The 24,405-nt window shown below is 34.1% G+C and overlaps 2 protein-coding genes across 2 annotated transcripts in view; one reads left to right on the top strand and one right to left on the bottom strand.

The window, feature by feature from the left end:
* The window catches only part of CTBS (chitobiase), a 43,925-nt gene extending 41,185 nt beyond the window's left edge, over nucleotides 1-2,740 (top strand). Inside the window, exon 7 of the mRNA XM_040470801.1 lies at nucleotides 2,122-2,740. Coding sequence (XP_040326735.1) covers nucleotides 2,122-2,313 — 192 coding nt within the window. The 3' untranslated portion in view covers nucleotides 2,314-2,740. The remainder of the gene's footprint in view (nucleotides 1-2,121) is intronic.
* Nucleotides 1-24,405, bottom strand: part of SPATA1 (spermatogenesis associated 1) — a 49,773-nt gene that overhangs the window by 2,590 nt on the left and 22,778 nt on the right. The window contains 9 exon segments of the mRNA XM_040470797.1: nucleotides 1,596-1,665; nucleotides 3,626-3,656; nucleotides 3,658-3,713; nucleotides 4,668-4,766; nucleotides 6,263-6,441; nucleotides 9,279-9,404; nucleotides 10,037-10,148; nucleotides 14,571-14,631; nucleotides 15,294-15,405. Coding sequence (XP_040326731.1) covers nucleotides 1,596-1,665; nucleotides 3,626-3,656; nucleotides 3,658-3,713; nucleotides 4,668-4,766; nucleotides 6,263-6,441; nucleotides 9,279-9,404; nucleotides 10,037-10,148; nucleotides 14,571-14,631; nucleotides 15,294-15,405 — 846 coding nt within the window.

Below are 24,405 nucleotides of genomic sequence, written 5' to 3'. Positions count from 1 at the left end.
CAAGGTAGCCTAAACGTTCTGATGAGGCTGTTTTTTATAGGGAGGCATGAGGCTGAGAATAAAGAATGCATCATCATGGAATCAGTGGACAATGGTATAAACTATGTGACATTAGACAAATTATATTACAAACAGAAACTTGAAGAAGTAGAGGAAATGACAAGAGCAATTCTGTCAGGTAGTGTTTGATAAATAGTAATTGCCATACAAAGCGGCAAAAGTAATATTTTTCATAATTTACCTTTAATATAATACAAACTTTTCCACACACCTCAATTACAAGCCATCTTTGAATTTACTTTAGATTCTGTTACTGTAAAAGGAGCCCTAAAATATGATGTAAGTTGATTCCAGTAGGAATTTATATTCCTTAATAATGGCCTGGTCCCAATTTGTGAAAAATATTTAATAAATTTTGCTATACAGGCATGTACATATATATCAATTATATAGAAAGCTTTGGTGTAGAGATTTCTATACCTTTATATACCCATTAAACTAGGGTATATTATAATCTTGTCTTTGCCAAACAGTGTAATATTTTACACTCTGGGGTACTATTTTTTGTAGTCCCTGACTTATTTTTTTCCTTAATGAATACGACAAATTCTTTAAGGTTTTACAATTCAGGAAGCCTTTTGATAAACCTTTTGAAAGCCATTTATTTAATGGCACTTTAGACAACAGTTTAGCTATAAAACTGTTTTGTTCCTCTTTTTCATTCATTGTAAAATTCCATAGCAACCAAAATCAAGTTTCTTGTGATTGAAGAGAATCGTTTTTGCTTTCTTATGCTGTTTGAGCCATAGCAGCCTCATCATGCACTCAATATTCCCAAAAGCATATGTATGCCTTCATCATGAATAGATCAATTTTACATATGCTCAGTTTTTCATCCTTTCATCCTTCACTACTTTGAGGCATTTGAAATTTCTTAACAGTATCAAAAGGGCTCAAAATACTCACTAAATAATGGCAAAGAGATATGTGTCTTTGGATTCATCCCTGAACCTGCAAAAATAAATATTTCTATATTTACATAGAGGTTGCCTTTTAATAGTGAATCACAGTTTAAAATCTTAAATAGAATATAAAATATGCTTGTAGTAAATGAGCCTACTATACTTAAATATGCCAGTTTATTCATTTACCAAGTGACTAATGTCCTGCAAAGTAGTCCTAATTCCAGTGGTGCTACCATAAATAAAATTATTACTGGCATCCATTGAGAATTGCCTTTAAAAGTTTCCCAGATGTATATAAAAATCAGTATAATTATTTAAAATCACAGTTGATTCTATTTTTTATTTCCTATCTTTTCCCCCTTTCCTTTACCCTTTGCCTAGTTTTTCTGTTCCTTTTCTCTTTCTTTTCTCCAATAGCTTATCTACCTTCTAGGAGAGACTGTGTTAGTACTAGAGGCAGTTGATGCTGAGGAGGACTTTAAAGGGTGGAAGGTGAGCATAAGACCATTTTCAGATTTTCTCATCTACAAAAATGTGTGTGCATAAGTTACCCATGGAATCCACACCCGACAGGCTCTTAAAATCAATTCTGTAAGACCTGGAAAAGGAGATATTTTCCTCACCCATTACCTTTTGATATGACTGATTCATCACAGATGAAGTCATCTGCTGAGTTCTTAATTAGGCACATTTCCAGGAACTGTAGAAGAAAAAAAAAATACATAAACTGGCTTAGAGGACCAGAGCAGTGATCCTCCTTAACTGTGTCTGCATATCAGAATTATCTAATGGAATGGCAAAACACAAAACAAATGTATGCCCTGTCATCAGCCCTGAAGATTTTTTCATGTGGTGTGGGTCCCAGTAGTTTGTATTTTTTAAAGCCACACAAGTGCTTCAGATGTACATCTTGGTTGATAATCATCAGATCAGACCAAGGAAGGAATCTTAGGGCATGAGAAGGACTTTATATAGAATATATTATGAAGTTCATTTGTTCTCTTCTGTTGTGAACTCACCACAATCATATCTAGAAAGTACCACATACAGAATCATGGAAGCAGAAAATATTGTGCCCTAAAATCTTTATTTCATTGTATCATTTTTGAGTCATTGGATTTAATATTGTGCTGAATAGTTTAATTTCTTCTTCTAGGATTCTTCTGGCCATTTGCATCAAGTGTGGTATGATAACCCTCAGAGCATTTCTTTAAAGGCAGCATACATACAAAAGCATGGCTTACGAGGCATTGGCATGTGGCACGCAAATTGTCTTGACTACTCTGGAGATGCTGTAGCCAAACAGCAAACCGAAGAAATGTGGAAAGTCTTAAACCCAAAGCTGTGACAGATGAGCATCTTTTGTCAAACTAAGATTTAGAAAAATGATCTGTATAAATAGATCCGTTTCTTGAAGAAATGAAAATGTATACATTTTTGTCATATAATTTAGTTACATTTAAAAGCAATTAAAAGCAGATAAATGCTTTGGTTATCTAAAAACAAAGGTAAGAAGTCAACTTGCTATATTTATTCTTCTGTGTTTAATACTATAATTAGGAAAAATTGTTTTCAGAATTTTATTGCTGATTTTTAAAATATGTATAATTTGAATTGGAAATTATTTGCTTAGACTAGATTTTTTAAAACCTAGTCTTTGAGAAGCAGTTAGCTCTGTACTTTTTGTTCCAAAAATTTTTCTGCTTCCTGATTTCATGTAGTACTCAAATTCTCTGAAAGCCTCCAGAGGAAAAAATAAAATATAAGTCATATTTGGAATTAGTATGTTAGAACTACCTAATATTTTTTACCTAAATTATTTTTATGAGGTTATAGCAGAAACTTTCAGGAAAAACTTAGTGTTGAACATGATTCTATTAATATTCCTTCATTTATGAACATCTATAATGTGCATTTTTCCTTTAATTATTTAAAGACATTGGTTTTTCTCTGCACAAAAATCTCTCTAAAAGATAATTTTTCTAAATGTAAAGAGGTCTCTGTTCTTTTCCTCAGGGCAATTGTGTTACACTTATTAAAAATCTGCATCCTTGAACCCTAGACTTACATAAATCCTGTCTTCTCTGTACATTTCACCCTCTTCCCCCATTTGGAATAAATGATGATTCAGTCACCTGTTATTGAGAATACTTCCTATTTATCCAATTATTTATGACAGAGTGAAACCAACCATTTTCCATAGTATTTGTTGAATTACTATTGTCTTTGTATTTCTAAAATTTTAAAAATTTGAATTCTTAGATACTAATCTCTATCATAGCTCTGGATGTAAATTCAATATCCCTATTTATAATATAATATAATTTCTAGATTGCTTTTAATCAAATACAATGAATAAATGGTCTGTATTTAAATACAGATAGATTCTTTAAATATTTTAATAAATATGAAATTTTGCTATTAAACTTTAAGACTATTTTATAAAATATAGTACTGTAAAATGTGTAATAGACTTAAAAACTTCAAAAATAACCAAATAGCTAGTGTTTTGCTTTTTTACATCTAATAGTTCCTGAAACATTTTTTGAAACCCAAATGAAAAGCAAAAAAAATATATAACTTATGATTTATATAAAGTATCGCACCAAGGAAAACAGTGGTTACATTTTTTTTGGCAAATAAGTTTTAAATTAACATACCCAACTGAGCCTGTACAGATGTGTTATTTTTCTTCTGTGCCAGTTCAGTTTTCAGCATGCATAAATCTGAAACTGCTTGTTTTCTCACCTACAAAAACAATTACCTTTCAAAAATTAGCTTTCATTTTACTGTTCTAAAATTCAGAGGGTCCTAACTGAATGCTGCTAGTGAAAAGAATCTAGAACTGGGCTATTCAATACAGTAGCTACTTGCCACATATAGCTATATAAATTAACAAATTATATGAAGATTGAATATCAGTTCCTCACACAACAAGCTACATTTCAAGTGCTCAATATCCTTATGTGGCTAGTGGTTGCTGTATCTGACAGTGCAGATATGGAACATTTCCAGCACTGTAGAACAATGGACATTCTAGAAAGGGGTCATTATTCATGTCATAGAGCTATTTCTGATAAAGAAATGAATTTAGAGCATTAATTATAAATTTTTTTTTTCAACGTTTATTTATTTTTGGGAGAGAGACAGAGCATGAACGGGGGAGGGGCAGAGAGAGAGGGAGACACAGAATCGGAAACAGGCTCCAGGCTCTGAGCCATCAGCCCAGAGCCTGACGCGGGGCTCGAACTCCTGGACCGCGAGATCGTGACCTGGCTGAAGTCGGACGCTTAACCGACTGCGCCACCCAGGCGCCCCTAGAGCATTAATTATATATACATGAAAATAATCAGAATGAGAGACTTACCCTAGAATGGGTTAAAAAAAAAAAATTGAGCTCAGAGAGCTAAGTGGTTTGTCAGACTTTCATATATTAGAGTCATCCATAAATAAATTACTTTTAAAATATTGAGACTCTACTGATTCACAAGGTCCTTTTGCTTTAATTCTTAGTGAAATTTTACTTTGGCCTTGTTATAACAGGCATCTTTTCACAGGATTTACTTCTTGCATTTTTCTCACTCATGCTCTTGGTTAAGGTAATGACTTTAAGACAATCTGTACTATCTTTAGGCTTTTGATACCCAAAATTAAAACAATTTATTTCAAGATAAATGTCTGATTAGGAGAAATGCAAATTACCTTAGCATCCATTATGAGTTTCATTTTGTCAGTATCCAGTTTTCTCTTAAGTTGGTCAATAGCATGCTGTACCTCAGTGATCTGGATTATAAGGTAATTCTGTATGAAACAAAGACATTTAGTAAATTCATTTTTATTTATTTTTATTTTTTTAAGTTTGTTTCTCTATTTTGAGAGAGAATCTCAAGCATGCTCCACGCTGTTAATGTAGAGCCTGATGTGGGGCTTGAACTCACAAACTGTGAGATCATGACTTGAGCCAAAACCAAGAATCAGATACTTAACCAACTAAGCCACCCAGGTGCCCCTATTTATTTTTATTTTTAATTGTCTTGCAAACTATCAAGTGATAACAAATACCAAAAAAGCAAATCATAAAAATAACCTATTGCATAAAATAAACTCATTGCTTTGGAGTAAATTAGAATTGACCTTTTTCTTATGTCTTAGGGACCACATTCCCTTCTGTTGTATTACATTTATTCATGTTTTATAAAAATAAGTAGATATTTGTGCAAGTTGCCTTTGTGGTGCCAATTTAATGGTAAGAAATATTACTATAAAAGGAATATACTAGGTTTAAGATACTAGCAAGGCTTTTGAAATTGTCATAACAATTTATCAGCTGAATTGGATAGTATTACTTTAAAATATTTAATAAATAAATACTATATATAAGAAAACCTATTTAATATAAGAAGCTTTTTTAGTTATTTTTGTTCAGAAAAGTTTATGAGGTATAATGGTCAACAAAAACTATTTAAAATTTTAAGCTGCCTCTGTGAAAAAAAATTGTATATTGAACTTGATAAAACAAAAAAATCAGCTATGCAAGATAATTAGTATCAGCTAAGATGGATAATCCATTACTTGAACCTACTTGAGTTTTACATTAGATTTATCTAAAATGGTAAACTTTTACTCATAGAAACAGAGAACAGATTGGTGGTTGCCAGAGGGTAGAAAATGAAGGGAAATGGGTGAAAGTGGTCAAAAGGCACAAACTTGGGGTGAAAATAAGTTCTGAGAATGTAATGTACAGCATGATAACTACAATTAACAGTATTGTATATTTGAAAATTGCTTAGGAAATAGACCTTAAAAGTTCTCATTGCAAGAAAAATAATCTGTAACTGTGAGATGATGGATGTTAACTAAATTTATTATGGTAATCATTTCATAATACATACATAAATAATTATGTTATATACCTTACTGAGATATAATTGGTGTATAATATTAGTGTAAGACTGGAGAAAAGTTTTACATATTCTTCTTTAGGAGGCAGATAGCCCTACTTGCCATTGGCAACTCTATTGGTACCATGAGGACAAGCAGTCTTATAATGAAGCCAATGCTGAAAATAATGGGTAAGGAATGCCAGAAGCACATAGTCCCTTAAAGATCTCATTAAGCTCCTAATTGTATCCTCTCCGCACCCATTACATGAGATCATAAATTTTCTTATTGGTTAAGTCAAGTTTTTGTTACCCGTAGCCCAAAGCATTCTACCTATGATAATACTAGCAATAATAAAACATGCATTTTGAGTAGAACTTCTCTAATAGAATGTGAACACATTTAGTAATAAGTACCTTAGAGTCTGTGATGTTTGCCAAATTCTTTGGTCTCATCTTAATGTCCCTGGCTTCAAGCTGCATGAGCAGTTTTTTATAGTAAAGTTCTAAATCTTCTCGCAGTTTTGTTAAAACCTCCTCCAACGATGCTGTGATTTTCTTTGTTTCAAACTATTTTTTCTTCCAATCATCACAGGCTACAAAAAAAAGCAAGGACTATAATGTGAGTCTGACTAAAGGATTAAACTTTTCAACTCGGAAAGGACCCTTGAGTTAATTTAAACCCTTCTACTCCCCCACTCTTCCTTCCTCATATGCTGAGGAAATTAAAGCAAAGACTGAAATGTTTATTAAATAATAAAAGGATTGGCCTACAAATATAGAAAATAGTGATGAATCCAGGAACCAAACCAAGTTCTTTAAGCTTGTAATTATTTCTGAAAAATCTTGATTAAAAATACTACCTATAGAAAAATGTGTATATTTATTTTGATTACTTTTTCCATAGTCTGATTTCAAATCATAATTAAAACAATGAAGAGAAAGGCATAATATTTTTTCATCCCCTTAAATGACTTATGTTTTATAAAATAAGCTGATTCTGATTTATCACTTATTAAAATTATTCCAGATATATCCCCAAATGTATGTAGGGCAGAATTTAAGCCTGAGCCCTGTAGTTGAGAAAATTAGAAATCAAATACTGCCAATTTAGGGAATCATTTTGACCCAATGAGATTCTAAATACAAACTTAACAGGAACACAAACTGCATGCTACTATATCAGAATATGCTTATGCTTCTCTTTTAAAAAATTATCAAAGAAATGAAAACCCCAGATATAAAAGTTGATTTCATTAAAATTCTACAACTTTATGGGATTTTAACTCAAGATTTTAACTATTTATTTCCCTCATGTCCTATATCTAATCCCTCAGCAAGTTCTATTGGTACTACTGTAAAATACTTCCAGCATCTGGCACATTCTGTCTTCTTCAATGCTATGTCCCTAGTCAGTGCACAATCATCTTTTGAAAGTGGATTATGTTTCTAACTGGTCTCTCTGCTTCCATTCCTGCCCCTCTATGGGCTATTCCATACAGCAGTCATTCTGATGTTCTAAAAATATTTTTAAAGTCCTATACATCTCTAAAAATCCTCCAATGGCTTCTCATCTTAGAATAGAATCTAAACTCCTTAAATTGGCCTGTCTGTTCCTTGGTGAGCTTTTGATTTTATCTTCCTCTACATTCCTCCATATTAAGTTCCAGCCACACTGGCCTTATTTCAGCTCCTTAATACTGCAAGTTCACTTCCATCTCTGGACCTTGACATTTTAGTGTTCCTTCTGTTTGGACTGGTTTTTGTTTTTTGGTTTTTTTCTCTTATCTCTTTAGATGCCTGCCTCCTTATTAATTACATCTTAATGATATCTCCTCAGTGATGCCTTCTTTGAAAATTCAAGCTAAAACATTTTTTTCTGCCCCATCACTCTTTGCTCTTTTAAAGGGACTTTTGAGCTCTAATCAGGAGCTGATATTGTCTTATTTGTTTACATCTATCTCCCTGCATTAGAAGAAAGCTCCTTAAGGGCAGGGCCATGTTCATCTTGTTTACTGTATCCTCAGCATTTAAAACAATGCAAGGAATTGATGCACATAGTAGGCTTCCTACGTATTTGATAGCTGATACATGCCTTTTATCTTGAAACATTCCTGTTGAAATAGAAAGTAATCATTCTCATTTTAAATGTTTATTTTTGAGAGAGAGCAAGAGAGCACATAAGCAGGGGAGGGGGCAAAAAGAGAAAGAGATACAGAATCTGAAGCAGGCTCCAGGCTCTGAGCTGCCAGCACAGAGTCTGACGCGGGGATTTGAACCCATGAGCCATGAGATCATGACCTAAGCCAAAGTTTGACACTTAACCAACTGAGCCACCTAGGCACCCCTGATATTCTCATTTTATAAACAGAAAAAGGAAGACACAAAGAGGAGAAATAACTTGTCTACATAAATCACTGATCTGGTATTAGAATCCTGGTCCTGTGATTTCTAGTCCATTACTCAAATTTGTCTGATAAAATCACTTTTAACAGTACGACAAAACTTAGTCATTGCCATCATTTCCAGGACACCACTTAATAAGGTAGAACCTGCAGAAATACCTCCTGACATTGCCTATAACATTCAGTCAGTTCTAACACTGAAGTAATAATTTTGCTGTAAATTGAGAATCCTACAACCAGTTAGTTCCATATATACCTTTTATTCATATAATCCTCCAATACCACCCAAAATGCAGTCTTCTCAAATCCTTTAACATCTCTCTACCCTGGCTTGTTTTTCTATTTCTACCTAGTCCTAGTAACACTTGTTTCTAATTCTGTTGCAGGAAAACTACCTATTTTTCTACTTAATTTCTCTTATTCATTCATTCATTCATTCATTCATTCATTCATTCATTTAGTTTGGCAAAACAGACACACATACCACAAAATTAAGCATGTAGAGAAGACTAAGGGATTCAGGGGATGATTCTAGAGTAATATCTAAGCTGAGATTGAATGATTAGTAGGAACTAGCCAGGTAAACTGGGAAGGGGTGGGTAGAAGTTAAAGGAGATGTAGATGGCAGAGGGAAAGCATGTCTGAAAGCCTACAGCCAAGAGGAGGCACACTTCAGATTTAAGCATATTTAACAGTTTTCTGGGAAGCCTTTCTTGATCTCTTCCATCTAATTTAGGTGCATACAATTCTGTAATTCCTTTATCATAGCATCATCAGGATGTATTGTTACTGTTTTCTTATCGTTTCCCCAATGGACTATAAGCTCTTTGAGGGCAGAGACAAAATTGTGTCTGCCTATTATCTCCTCAGCCCCTAGAACAGTGGCTAAGTTCAGTAGACAATACATACTTATTTAGTAAATGAATAAAGGAATGTTATAAAAAAATTTGAACTTAAATTTTAAAAAACCTTATGTAAAGTATGTTAATTAATGATAAAATAGTGATAAAAGATGTAATAAATTTTACCGTGACATTGCTTCAACTTGCTTTGTTCAAATAGTTTTTCAACTTTTTTAATTAGTTCTTCTCTAATTCTTTCCAGATATCTTCTTTCTTTCTTTACTTGTTTCAGTTGTTCAATAATCTTCTCTCCTAAAAGATTATAACCCGTCAATGTCCAAAAGCTAAAAGTTGGGAGTGTAAAACTTAAAAGTGCTTAAAATAGCAAGAATAAATTTTACCCGCAAATAATATTACTGATTAAATATATGCAGTAATTAACATATAATTCACATACTTTAAAATAATTTAACATTTTTGTGGTAAAATACACATAATAAAATTTACAGTTTTAACCTCTTTTAAATGTACAGTTCAGTGGCATTATGTACTTTTATGATGCTGTACAACCATCACCACTGTCCATCTCTAGAACTTTTTTATCTTCCGAAATTAAAACTCTGTACCTATTGGACAATAATTCCCCATTAATATTTTTTTATTAAAAAAAAATTTTTTTTTTTAAATCTTCATTCACTTTTGAGAGAGAGACAGAGCGCGAGCAGGGGAGGAGCAGAGACACAGCGAGACACAGAATTTGAAGCAGGCTCCAGGCCCTGAGCTGGCAGCACAGAGCCCGACACAGGGCTCGAACTCACAAACTGTGAGATCATGACCTGAGCCGAAGTCGGATGCTCAACCGACTGAGCCACCCAGGTGCCCCTCCATTAATATTTAACTTTACCTCACAGAGTTATTTGTACTTACGGTATCATCATACTTACTTTCAATCTGTAATAAAGAGATATCAGTTATTACTGGAGAAAGAGCAGGTTGACAAGGAAGTGAAGGAAAATCAGTAAGATCTGGTAGGGTGATGCACTCTTTCTTACCTATCTGTAAGCAAACATGAAAACCAGTAAGATCTGGTAGAATAACACATTTTTCACCTGTCTGTAAGCATGTGATAATGTACAACAGCAATGCATTTTTTTTTTTTTTTTTACTTATATGGTGACAAAATCCCAAATCTGTATTTATAACTATAGATTCTCTCTTGTGCTTCAGCTTCTCTATTCCACTATTACTTGGACATTATACACAGGTACTTCAAACTTAAAAGAAAAAAAAATCCATTATTACTTTGTAAACATGATATCTTTCCCAGATTTCTTATAACTTTAACATTTTTCTAAGATGACTATTGATTTTTTTTTATCTTGAGCCAATTTTGATAACTTATGTCTGCTTAGAAAATAAGAAAACTAATTGCATTTTCAAAATTTAGCATATATTTTATTGGCTCTGTATTTGTGTTTGTGTCACTTTTATCTTTCTTAACTTTTGTGTTTCTACCCTTTTATGATAAACTACCTCGAGCCTTACCAATGTGGATGTCTCTCCCACCATCACTTCATAGATCTTGAGTTGTTTTCAATTCTGCTAGTTTTTTACCTCTAAGTTATTAGTGTCTCCTTCTATCTTCATTAAGCCCTTACTCCTTTGTTTTACTGTTCTTTTTCTGGTTTTTAATGTTATGTTGCATTATTAACTTATAAGTTCAGTCTCCTGCAGAATAATGGCAACCACCTAAATTACAATCTCTCCACATATCCTTCCAATTGCTATAAAAAGAGAGCAAATAATACCCATAACTTATGTCTACAGCATAACTAGGACACAAAATCCGTTAATTTACATATACTTTAATTTGCATATAACTGGGGAAATAAACACCCTAGACCAGCAGAGTGTGCTCAGGAGCCCACCTCCAAGCAGATGTGGACTGCTTAAGCATTAGAGGCCACTATACAAAGATAACACAATAAACATCAACCATGATTTAGTCTGGAAGGAGGGGGCTCCACATGCATAGGAGAAATCCTGAGAGTAAGGATAAAATCTTGTAAATCAGAGCACTTTTGATGAGGAGGCCAAATGAAAGGGGATTATAAAATGTAGGGGGCCTGAGTGGTAATCATGGGAAGACAGCTTTGAAGAGAGGAAAATACTTTGGAAAAGATATTCCCTCAGGGATAGCTGGTAAGAGAAAAGAAGAAAGTGGCCAAGATAACAGCTCTGCTGAATTAAGTTAGTAGAAAAGAATTCAAAGAAAACAGACCCCAAAAGCCCCATTTATTTAAAAATAAATAAATAACTGCATTTCACTATATGAACAGAAGAGGGAGCACCCAACCTAAGAAGCAAAAGAAACCACCAACACAGGGCTCCCTGTTCCTCTATAAAAATAAAAATAAAAAATATATAAAAATAAGTTATTACTTAAACAGAAAAATTAACACAAATAAACATGAACAATATCTACAAATTATTCAAGCATCCACACAAATTTACATTTTAAAAAAACCTTCACAATTGAGAACTAAAACCAAACAGACAGCCATGAAGCAGAGAAAAACTTAAACAATACTTCCAACACAGATTAAATATAAATAAACATTTGCAGATACCACAGACACAATAAATCAAGAATTTTAAAACTCAGAATAAAAATGGAAAAACAGGAAGATGTGAAATGGAAGTTGGCTAAAGTGAAGAAAGAAATTAAAAAACAAAATTGTCTCAGAAATGAATAAATTAGCAAGTACCCAAGAAGCAACAAATATGACCAAAAATACAGTAAGGATAGTGGAGAATACAAATAAAAGATGCAAAGGAAATGAAACAAACAAAAAAAAGTGAAATAGATCAGAGAAAAGATAACGTATATAAAAGGTAAAGAAAAAATTAAACAATAGATCTGCTACCTAAATTATTTTCTGAAATTATAATTTTAGGAAATGCTCTTGAAATATGTCTGGATTGGGGCGCCTGGGTGGCGCAGTCGGTTAAGCGTCCGACTTCAGCCAGGTCACGATCTCACCGTCCGTGAGTTCGAGCCCCGCGTCAGGCTCTGGGCTGATGGCTCAGAGCCTGGAGCCTGTTTCCGATTCTGTGTCTCCCTCTCTCTCTGCCCCTCCCCCGTTCATGCTCTGTCTCTCTCTGTCCCAAAAATAAATAAAAAAAAAAAGAAAAGAAAAAAAAATATGTCTGGATTTTCATACTGCAAGGATCCACTGTGTATCCAAAAAAACCTGATCGAGAATTCTGAGCTAAGATTCAGCCCGGTAAAACTAGTACACGTTAAATGAATCCTCTGGCCTTCCAGACAAATATACCCAAGCCAGTTTACAAAGAAAAGAAAACCAGGCATCACTTTTTTTTTAATGTCTTTTTTTTCAACGTTTATTTATTTTTGGGACAGAGAGAGACAGAGCATGAACGGGGGAGGGGCAGAGAGAGAGGGAGACACAGAATCGGAAACAGGCTCCAGGCTCTGAGCCATCAGCCCAGAGCCCGACGCGGGGCTCGAACTCCCGGACCGCGAGATGGTGACCTGGCTGAAGTCGTACACTTAACTGACTGCGCCACCCAGGCGCCCCGCTAGGTGCTTTTTCTAAATTGAACTTAATCCAACCAAGAGATGATTGAAAAGTCTTCTGTAAAAGAACTGGCAGTGTGTTGAACATATTTAATTACAGATCTGAGACTAAAACAAAGGTGAGAGGTTAAGTCTAGAAGTATGGCATATAAATGTTATATGCTCTGACAAAATAGAAGTAACACAACTTAAAATACATTAGAGAAGAAAGATTTTTTTGATTACCCTGAATAGGACAGATCAGTGGATAGTTTTAGAGGTAACAAATGAAAAGCATAAGCATAAATTTTAAAAAACGGGAAAAGAACACTAGTATACTAACATAAATGTATTACTGTAAACACTAGAACAAAAATACAACCTTCCTAAAACACGAGGAGAGGGGAAAAGTACAAATAAACCACATAGTAACTCACAGTAACTGTAACATAAAATGACAAATCTTAAGTCAAACACATCAGTCCTATCAATAACATAAGTTGACATAATTCATCTACTAAATAAAAAATATTTTCACACACTCTCACAAAACAAAACCCAACTCTATCTGGGCTATATGTAAAAGACATATCTAACTAAAACAAAGCAATTCAGAAAGGCTGGGGGGACAAAGTGTGAAGGAAGATGAGGGTATACCAAATAAATGTATGCAAAAACAAAGTACAGGTTAGTATCTTGATACTAAAGGAGAATTCAGACCTAAAAAAGCACTTAATGAGTCAAAAAAAGGATACTTCATAGCACAAAAGTGATATTAGTATTCACATAAGAACAACTTTGCGCCAAGTAACACATAGAAATCTAAACAAACCAGAAACCACAGGAGATACAGGGATAAACAGTAACACACTAATAATAGGAGATGCCAATACACCATTGCTATATACGCAATATACGCAGCTACCTAGCAAGAGAATGTGGGAAAAAATAAGGATAAGAAATACTAAGCAAGGTATTCAGCAAGGTAGACTATAGGCACAGAGTAGGGGAAGATACTTGCAACATAAATAAGCATCAAATAAATATCTCTAGAGTATATTAAAAACTTATACAAATCAGAAACATATGACAACCCAAAAGAAACACTTGAAAATGCACTTCCAAAAAAAGTTACCAAACTGAAGTCCATAAAAATATTAAAACATGATCAACTTTATGGGTAACCTGGGAAATTAAAATTCAAACCACAAATAGCAGTAAGCATCCACTAGACTGACAAAAATTTTAAAGCATGAAGATAGCATATTTTATTAATATCTAGATTTTATTAAAATCTAGCATATTTTATTAATATCTAATTGTCCTATTATGATAGGACAATTATTGCTGAAGATGGTGTGCCTTTTGCTCTGAAACCCAAGAGCTCTGAGCTGTGATTCGCCTACAGGACATGACTCAGACTGCACTCAGTACTCCAGCACTTGATCAGCTGGACATTAAAACACAAGTGGCAACATTGTTTGCAATGTCTCTCAGATCACCTTGTGAGCCTTCACTTCCTTTGGGCCCAAAGTTGGCGGTCTTTTGGATTACTTGATTCAAAAAAAAAAGACTGGAGCAGTACATCCAAATGTGGCAAATCTCTCTCCAAATTCCAAAGAGGTCCATCAAATGACTCATTCTCAGTGATAACTGGGGCAAGATATAAAAACCTGGCTTTCACTTTAGGACATACCTCAATATGTCCTATCCATACCACAGTATACCCAAAGATTTCACTGAATTGGTAGGCTCCTGAATTTTTTTGAGGCTTATTTCCCATCCTCTCACCTCTAAGGTTAGAAAACTTAGACATTTTAAGCTGCAGTTTTGTTTCAATTTCAGTATAAATATTATGTTGCAATACCCCATTTAAACAAAAAATATTTAAATCATACCTGATTGTTCTCGGTTCTAATGGTATTAACTCTATCATCTTCATTTTTCCAAAGAAACAGACTTAAAGGGAATGACAGATTTTAAAGTCATATTAAAAAATGATTCCATGAATATTAGCTTTTCACATTTTATCTTATTTGACACTCTGTAAACACAAATGTAACATTAAAGCCTCAAAAAGCCTGAGAACATATCTCAAGCTCATAAACTACATTTAGTATGAGTACTAGCTAAACTCAAATCACATTATAATATCTATAGCAAAGTAAAATAAAAATTTTGGAAACACATTTTGTTTGTAATTCTTTTGTGAATGATTGTTTATAAAATCCCTTCTATTAATTTCAAAAGACTGTATGAAAAACTGTTGCCTTAAGTACTATAATTCTCCATGAAATGATACCATGTGAAACTCAAGCATACTGATTCTTTTCCCCATAACCAAGAATCTAAGTGAGGTAGAACAACTAATTCTAAGAAAGGCAAAGACAAAATTTTCTGTCAGTAAGCTGCTCCTGATGACATAAGAATTATAATAGAAATAAATTTAAGCAATAATTATTCCTCATTATTAAAGATTAGAATCAAGGTAATTTTAATTAAAAATCACTAATTTCACTCATATATTTGTTGTAATTAGAAGTCCTTGTAACAGTATCCTGGTTATCTCACTCTTTATAGTTTAGATTATGACATGTAGAATCAACATCTATACTAGTTACCTTTTTTTGTTTCTTAAATCACTATTTGATTCTTCTGATGATCCTGGCACTTCAGAATTTCCAATTCGATTTTTTCCAGTTTGGTTTCCTTTTGGAGTGTCTTTTCCCCCTGCTGATGTTCATGTTCATCCATGGCAAATAAAGTTAATAATATTAAGAAAATAGTAAAATAAAATTTTATACAAATATGTATATATATGGACATACTCTTATCTTGTCCTGTGTCCTTTTCCATGAACTCTACTACACATGATATAAGGCAACAGTTTCCAAAGTAAATTTCATAAAACAGTTTATGTGAAAGGAGAATTCTTTGTGTCAATTCAGTTTGAGGAAAAGAAAGGATTAAGAAACCCTACCAGGAAAACAATCACACACACCCTTGTAGGATTTCTCTGTTTTTATGTACAATGTGAATCTACAAGATGGGGGTAAGTTGGGTTTTACTTAAACTTAATTGTCTTTAGAAAGCTTTGGCCAAAAGCATCTTTTGAAATTGTATTGAGGAAATTTCTCTGGAAAAGGCTGGTGTAAATACAGAGCATATAATGTCCTTTGTTATTTCACATACATTTCTATTTATAAAACCTCCCTTCATTTTAACAGAATTTCCCTATATAGGAAAACTATACAATGTCTTTAAAATGTTAACATTAATGTTCTATATGATCTATATGAACAAAAGATCCATGAACCTCACAATATTAATGCAGATATTTTTCCTTTGGATAAATCAAATTTTTTAATTTTGAAAAAATTAATGAGTCATGTTAATATTTGAAAAACCATTTTACAAGAGTTGCCATAGAATTTTGCAACCTGAAGCCTGTACTGGTTTAATTTTAGTCTAGCTGCTATATTTCCCAGTTGGTATATTTGAAATAGTCTTTTAAAGACAATAAACAGGGATTTTCTAAAGGATATATTCAATGCAAAATGAACAAAAACCAGATGTACCAGCTGCTTAGAGGTTAATAATAAAATACTACTCCCCCCCCACCAAAGAAAGAAAAAACAATGAAAAATTCATTAGATTCTAAGTAATTTTGATAGGGATCTGGCACATGTATCTCATTCATAGTAACAGTCTAGAGCATGATGCACCGCACCATTCATACCTATGCAGTTTAATAACATAAAGAAAGCAGGCCTATTCACTTTTGAAAAAAATCATAATAGTGTCTTGAGAGCTACAGTAATATATGCATAAAATGTTATAGATTCACAGAAAGGGATATGATAACTGTGAAACTATGTTTTGAACTATGAGATGTTTGCCTGGCAAAGAAGAGAGCAAGAAGAATTTAAGCAAAGAAAATGGCATTTGCAAAATACACAGTACAAATATATGCAGCATTTTTGGCAATAGTGAAAAGTTCAGTGTGACTCTTGCATGGTGTTGTAAATAAAGCATGGGCTTTAGTCAAACACACAGGAGTTCAAGTCTTGGCACTGTCACAGCAGGTGTGACCTCAGCTAAGTTATTTTTTTAACCTACGTTTCCTTATCTCTAAAATGGCACAGTGCATGGAAAGCACGCAGCACAGTACCCAATCCTTAGGAGTGTCTTGACTTCAAGTTCTGATTTCTGTTCCACTGCATTTCATATTTCAGATCTTTATCACCTCAATCTATTCTCCATAGTGTCACCTAAGTGGTTTTGCTAGAATTGAAATCCAATCATGTTACTCCTATTAAAACAAAGAAGGAAAGAAAACCCACTGGAGAAAAGAGTCTCTGCAACAAATGGTGTCGGGAACATGCAAAAGATGTAACATGGTACATGGTAACATGCAAAAGAATGAAACTGGACCACTTTCTTACACCATACACAAAAATCAATTCAAATTGGATGAAAGACCTAAATGTGAGACAAGAGAAACAAACCTTAGAGGAGAACACAGGTAGCAACATCTTCGACATGAGCCATAGCAGTAACTTACTAGATACATCTCTGGAGGCAAGGGAAAAATGAACTATTGGGACTTCATGAAGATAAAAAGTTTCTGCACAGCGAAGGAAACAATCAACAAAACTAAAAGGCAGCCAACAGAATGGGAGAAGATATTTGCAAATGACATATCTTTTTTTAATTAAAAAATGTTTTTAAGCTTTATTTTTGACAGAGAGAGCAAGCGAGCAAGCATGAGTGGGGGAGGAGCAGGGAGAGGGAGACACAGAATGTGAAGCAGGGCTCAAACCCACAAACCACAGGATCATGACCTGAGCTGAAGTCAGATGCTTACCCGACTGAGCCACCCAGGTGCCCCTGCAAATGACATATCTGATGAAGGGTTAGTATCCAAAATCTATAAAGAACTTATCAAATTCAACACTCAAAAAACAAATAATCCAGTTAAGAAATGGGCAGAAGACATGGATAGACATTTTTCCAAAGAAGACAGATGGGTAACAGACACATGAAAATATGTTCAACATTGCTCATTATCAGGGAAATACAAATCAAAACTACAATTAGACATCACCTCACACTTGTCAGAATGCCTAAAATTAACAACACAGAAACAACAGATGTTTTCGAGGATGCAGAAAAAGGGGAATACTCTGACCCTGTTGATGGGAATGCAAACTGGTGCAGCCACTCTGGAAGGTGGTATAGAGGTTCCTCAAAAAGTTAAAAATAGAACTGTCCTATGATCCAGCAACTGCACCACTAGGTATTTACCCAAAGGACACATGCACCTCAATGTTTACTGCAGAATTATCAACAATAGCCAAATTATGGAAAGAGCCCAAATATCCATCAACTGATGAATAGAGAAAGATGTTGTGGTATATATATATACAATGAAATATTACTCAGCCATAAAAAAGAATGAAATTTTGCTATTTGTGATGATGTGGTTGGAGCTGGAGTGTATTATGCTAAGAGAAATAAGTCAGAGAAAGACAAATACTATATGATCTCACTCATATGTGGAATTTAAAAAATGAAACAGATAAACATGGGGGGGAAAAAGAGAGAGGCAAACCATAAAACTCTTAACTATGGAGAACAAACTGAGGGTTACTGGAGGGGTGTTGGGTGGGAAATGGGCTTAAAGGGTGATGGCCATTAAGGAGGGCACTTGTTGTGATGAGCACTGGATGTTATATGTAAGTGATGAATCACTAAATTCTACTCCTGAAACTAATAATTACACTATATATTAACTAACTAGAATTTAAATAAAAACTTGAAACAAAGTTAATATGGCTTCCCATTGCTTAAACATTCCTTAGTTTTGGAACCAAGGCTCTTGCAGTTCAAGTTTCTACCTACTTCTTCAGTTGTACTTCATGGTACTTCTTCCTCCCTTTTATCCATAAACTATAATAATTATAATAATAAGAATAAGAATAGTATTACTACTAATAATAGCTAAAAGTTACTGAACCAATTACCATATTAAGCAAATCCTGAAAGCCCCATTCATATCATGATCTATGTGAAGGAAGCCTTCTGGAATTAGGCAGTGAACAATCTGCATGGCCAAACATTTGCAACCCTGGGTTTGAAGTCTGAATATAAAGGGTTCTCAATGCCATCTTAAAGAACTTGGGCCTTAAGTAGTAATCAACGAGTCTTCCAAAGGTTTTTAAGCAGAGAGATAAATAATCCAGCTTGTAACAAGAATGATGCTGCCTGCACTCTGCAGAATAGACTGGAAAGCAGATTATAAGCAAGGGGGCTACAATATGGTTTTTAAGGTTCCTTTATATGTGTGTGTGTGTGTGTGTGTGTATATATATATGTATTAGTCTACAGTAAGGATTATTTCAAAGCTTAAACAACTGGAAGAGTGATGAAACCAAAGAAGTCAAGAAAGTACACTAGTTTGGGGGCAACAGTGGAGTCAAGTATTAAATATGTTAAAGTTGAGGCATGTCAAAAATGTAGAGGTGTGTAGCACAGACCCATGGGAAAGAACAGAAGACAACTAATGGAAAGAAATACCCACTTCAATATGAAAATGGGTAAAGCATTACTCTTTCCTCCTTCATTAAAGGACTTGTAAAACATACTATGCACATTATTTTAAAAAACTTTTTTTAATGTTTATTTTTGGGGGGGGGAGGGGCAGAGAGAGAGGGAGACCCAGAATCTGAAGCTGGCTCCAGGCTCTGAGCTGTCAGTACAGAGCCTGACGCGGGGCTTGAACTCACAAGCTGTGAGATCATGACCTGAGCCAAATTTGGGTGCTTAACAGATTGAGCCATCCAGGTGCCCCACTATGCGCATTGTAACTGTCTATATTTGACAATGTAATGTTAGAGTTCAGATATTTTGCATTCTCATGCACCACTAAAGAGTAATTTGGTATTTAAAAAAAATTTTTTTTTCAACGTTTATTTATTTTTGGGACAGAGAGAGACAGAGCATGAACGGGCGAGGGGCAGAGAGAGAGGGAGACACAGAATCGGAAACAGGCTCCAGGCTCTGAGCCATTAGCCCAGAGCCCGACGCGGGGCTCGAACTCACGGACCGCGAGATCGTGACCTGGCTGAAGTCGGATGCTTAACCGACTGCGCCACCCAGGCGCCCCAGTAATTTGGTATTTTAAAGAAACTATACAACTACCATCAACAAATGGAAGTGTACATATGGGAAAAAAATTAAGGAACTTTATTCACATCACACATAAAAATTTGTTCCAGGTAGATTAATAAACTGAATTGGAAAAGCAAACCAAAACATGTTTGAAAGACAATACATGACCTCAGGGTAGAAAAGGGATTAAAAAAAAAAAAAAGACATAAATAACACTATCCATAAATGAAAATATCAATAAACTTGACTATATTAAAATGTAAGAACTGCAGTTCCATTTGTGCTCAGGATTATAGAAAGATGAAACAATGCTCCCACTGGAACAAGAAGAAAAGGTAAATAATCAATAAAATAATAACTTTTCTTGAATTCATCAGAGAATTATGGTTGTAGGGAATTGAATTCCAATTCCCTCCTAGGAGAAAATGGTTTCATCTTTGGCAGAGCACAGGAGGAAGTGGTAACTGCTATTAAAAGAAATAAGAAAACAGCTAAAATTTTAAGGAATTCTAAAGGCCAGTGTGGGCTATGAGGATAGTTTGGAATCTCTGGGATCTTCAGACACAAAGGGAAGTCAATACTTAATAGCAAATTCCCTTCCAGGTGCGTGTATCATATGCTCACATGAAAGACTAGGGGCAGGGCAGGAGACCTGGCAGGAGAGCCATCAGTGGCAAAAAAGGATGACATTCCATCCTTCTCAACACTCTTCTTTCACACAAAGCAAAAGCCTTAAGCCAATTGGGGAGGAACTGGAAACTCTTCCATCTCAGGACCCAGGCAAAAATGTATTGGTTCTCAAGGAGGAACAGAGGCAAAAGCCATCTGCTTTGGAGGAAGAGTAAGTGACTCCCCTTTCAACAATATTAGCTTTGAGAAGTCTTACCACTGAGGAAGGAGTGGAAAACCTCATCACCAGTCCTAGGCAAAGCCTGAAGGAAGGGTAGAAGCAAAAGCTGTAAGGATTATCTTGGCCCCAGGATCATGCACTGATACAAAGCATTGGTTTACTGCCACTGGGTTGGGGGAGGGGGAAGAAACTCTCTCCTAAATATAAAAAATCATTTTTCCCTTACTTTAAAATTCTTTAGAAGATAACAGTGTAAAATAAAAATGGTAAAAATGTATTGTGGAGTTATATACAGAAGTAAAATATATGACAACAGCACAAAGGAATTGGGGGAGAAAACAGAAGTAATACTGCTGTAAGGTTCTTAAATTATATATGAAGTTGTATACAATTTGAAAGTAAACTTCAAATTTAAAGGCGCACTGTATATAGTTTAGAGCAAGAGTAGTAAACTTTTCCTTAAAAGGCCATATAATAAATTTTTCAGGCTTATGAACCACTGAGTCTTTGTCACATCTCCTCAAATCTGTCATTGTAGTATAAAAACAGTCACTGAAAATATGTAAACAAAATGGTATGGCTGTGTTCCAAGGAAAGGTTATAAAAAACAATCCATAAGGCATGGATTAAAATAAAATAAAATAGGGGTGCCCGGTTGGCTTAATCAGTGGAGCATGAAACTCTTGATCTTGGGGTTTTGAGTTTGAGCTCCATATTGATATTATAATATTAATATATTATTAATAGAGATTAAAAAGTTTAAATATTAAAAAAATAAGTATAAATATAGATGTTTGATGACCTCTACCTTATAGCAACCACTAAAAGTTTTCTTTTTTTTTTTTAATTTTTTTTTAATGTTTATTTTTGAGAGAGAGACAGACAGAGCATGAGCTGGGGAGGGACAGAGAGAGAGACACACACACAGAATCCAAAGCAGGCTCCAGGCTCTGAGCTGTCAGCACAAAGCCCAACACGGGGCTTGAACCCATGAACCACGAGATCATGATCTGAGCTTAAGTCAGACAGTTAAATTGAGCCACCCAGATGCACCTAAAAGTTTTCTAAAATGAGAAATAACTAATGAGACAATAGTGGAGATAAAATTGAATCACAAAAAACTTCTCAATCAAGAAAGAGGCAAGAAAATGGAAAAATAGAAGATGGAAGAAATGAGACAAATAGAAAATAAATAGCAAGATGGTAGATTTAAGACAAACCACATCAATAATAATTACAATGAATGTAAATGGTCTAAATACCCCTAGTAAAAGATATAGATTGCCAAACTGGACTAAAAAGTAAGATCTAAATACATGCTGTCTATAAGAAACCCACTTTGGATATTCAGTAACAGATAAAACAATGGAGAAAGATATACCATGCAAACACCAATCAAAAAAAAGCTAGAGGGGTGCCTGGGTGGCTCAGTTAAGCCTCTGACTCTTGATCTTGGCTCAGGTCATGATTTCACAGTTCATGGGATCACCCCATCAGTACAGAGTCTGCTTGGGATTCTCTTTTTCCCTCTCTCTCTGCCCCTCCCTCGATCACATGCACATGCTTTTTCTCTCTCAAAATAAATAAACTTAAAAAATAAAAGCTAGAATAATTATATTAATATTAGAGCAATTAACCTTTAAAATAAAAACTATTACCAGAAATAAAGAGAAACATTGTATAATTACATTGGGGTCAGTTTATCAAGAAGACATAATAATCCTAAATGTCACTCATCTAATAACAGCTTCAAATATGTAAAGCAAAACTGATGAAGAGTTGATGTCAACACATTTCTTTGTAATTTTAGAGCATGTTGACAAAATTTAAGAATTCCTTTCATCAAAAGAATCATAAAGAGAAAAAAAAGAAGCCACAAATTAAAATCTAGAATGAATTATATACAAACATACACACACACACACACACACATGCACGCACACATATGGTGGAAAAAACATATATGTATATAAAATGGAGCTATATTTAAAAGAAAGAAAATGGGCAAAACATTTGAATAAAGGCAAATCCAAATGGCCATAAACATATGAAAACATGTTCAACCAAAGAGAACCATTAGAAAAGAAAAGTAAAATATTTGGAATTAAAAATTCAGTGTAAGGATTTAATAGCAGATAAGACACAACTAAAGAGAGAATCAGTAAAATAGATTTGGAAGAAAAATCTGCAGAAATTATCTACAACTTAAAGCAGAGAAACGGGAGACCGAAAATATCTGATAGGATGACAAGTTATGGTTCAATAGGAACTTTCAGACATTGCCAATGGGTACAACCACTCTGGAAAACACATGGGCATTATTTGTAAAGCTGAATATGTGCAAACAATGCCAACGTTAGTTACATTCTCTGAGATCCTCATGGACCTATACATTTAAGAGTCATGTAGAAGAATGTACATATTTGTAATATCCCTAAACTGGCAATAAACCAAATATCTATCATCAGAACAAATAAATTATGGTATAGTCTTATAATGGAATATTACACAACAATGAAAAAAATAGTATTATATGTGAAACATGACTGAATCTTATAATGTTGAGCAAAAGAAACAAGTCAAAAATAAAATACTTTCAATATGAGTCCATCTAAATTAAATTAAAAACGTTCAAAACTAAACTATTGTTAAGAAATACATATTTAGGGGCGCCTGGGTGTCTCAGTTGGTTAAGCGTCCTACTTCGGCTCAGCTCATAATCTTTCAGTCTGTGAGTTCGAGCCCCATGTTGGGCTCTGTGTTGAAAGCTCAGAGACTGGAGCCTGCTTCAGATCTGTATCTCCCTCTCTCTCTGCCCCTCCTCCACTCACACTCTGTCTCTGTCTCTCAAAAATGAGTAAATGAAGACAATTTTTTAAAAAAATAAATACATATTCAGTTGGTAAAACTATAAATAAAAGCAAGAAAACAATTATCTCAAAAAATCAAAGTAATAGGTTATTGGGGAAGAAATAAGGTGTGACAGAGAAAGACACACAAGATTGGAAAGTGCTTGTAAGAAAAAGAACAACAAAAAATACAGCCTTAGAAACAGCCATTAAATTTCTAAAAAATAACAGGACAAATGCATGAAGTACTTAAAAAAAATGTTGCTCGCAGCAGTATTCATAATAGCAAAAACACTAACACAGGGTTGGATACATAAATTATACCACAAGGAATTCTATAATGATGTAGATCTATATTTATTGATATGAAATGTTTATGACATATTCTAAAATACAAGAAGAGGCTTTAAGGGTTCATATGTGCCCTCATTTTTAAAAGCCAAAAAAATATTTATTATATACAAGAACTGAAAAAAAAATAACTGAAAGAATATATGCCAGAACACTAACAGAAGCCATCTCTGGATGGTGAAATTATTGTTATCTTCTTTATAGTTACTGTTATATCTAGAACTTTTTAAAATGAGCATATGCTGGCCTCTTATAAAGTATAATTAAACTTTTTGAAGTGAAGCACCAAGATATTAATACCATTTAAAAACTACACTTTCACAAAATTCAAGGGTTAAATATTCTCACCAAAGATTGTTTTGGGTTTTGTGCAAATATCATAATTCAAGAATCTGGCCAGTAGCCCAGGATATGAAATATGACACTACTCACAGCTTTATGTGGGGCAATCGCCTACTTCATCAATCACTTGACCTTGTACTTTTCAGGAATACTGGGATTCCACTCTGA

The sequence above is a fragment of the Herpailurus yagouaroundi genome, unplaced genomic scaffold (genome assembly GCF_014898765.1).
Source record: "Herpailurus yagouaroundi ecotype Mexico unplaced genomic scaffold, PumYag 77, whole genome shotgun sequence".
In the NCBI taxonomy this organism is placed as follows: domain Eukaryota; kingdom Metazoa; phylum Chordata; class Mammalia; order Carnivora; family Felidae; genus Herpailurus; species Herpailurus yagouaroundi.
This window is presented reverse-complemented; position numbering and strand designations above follow the sequence as displayed.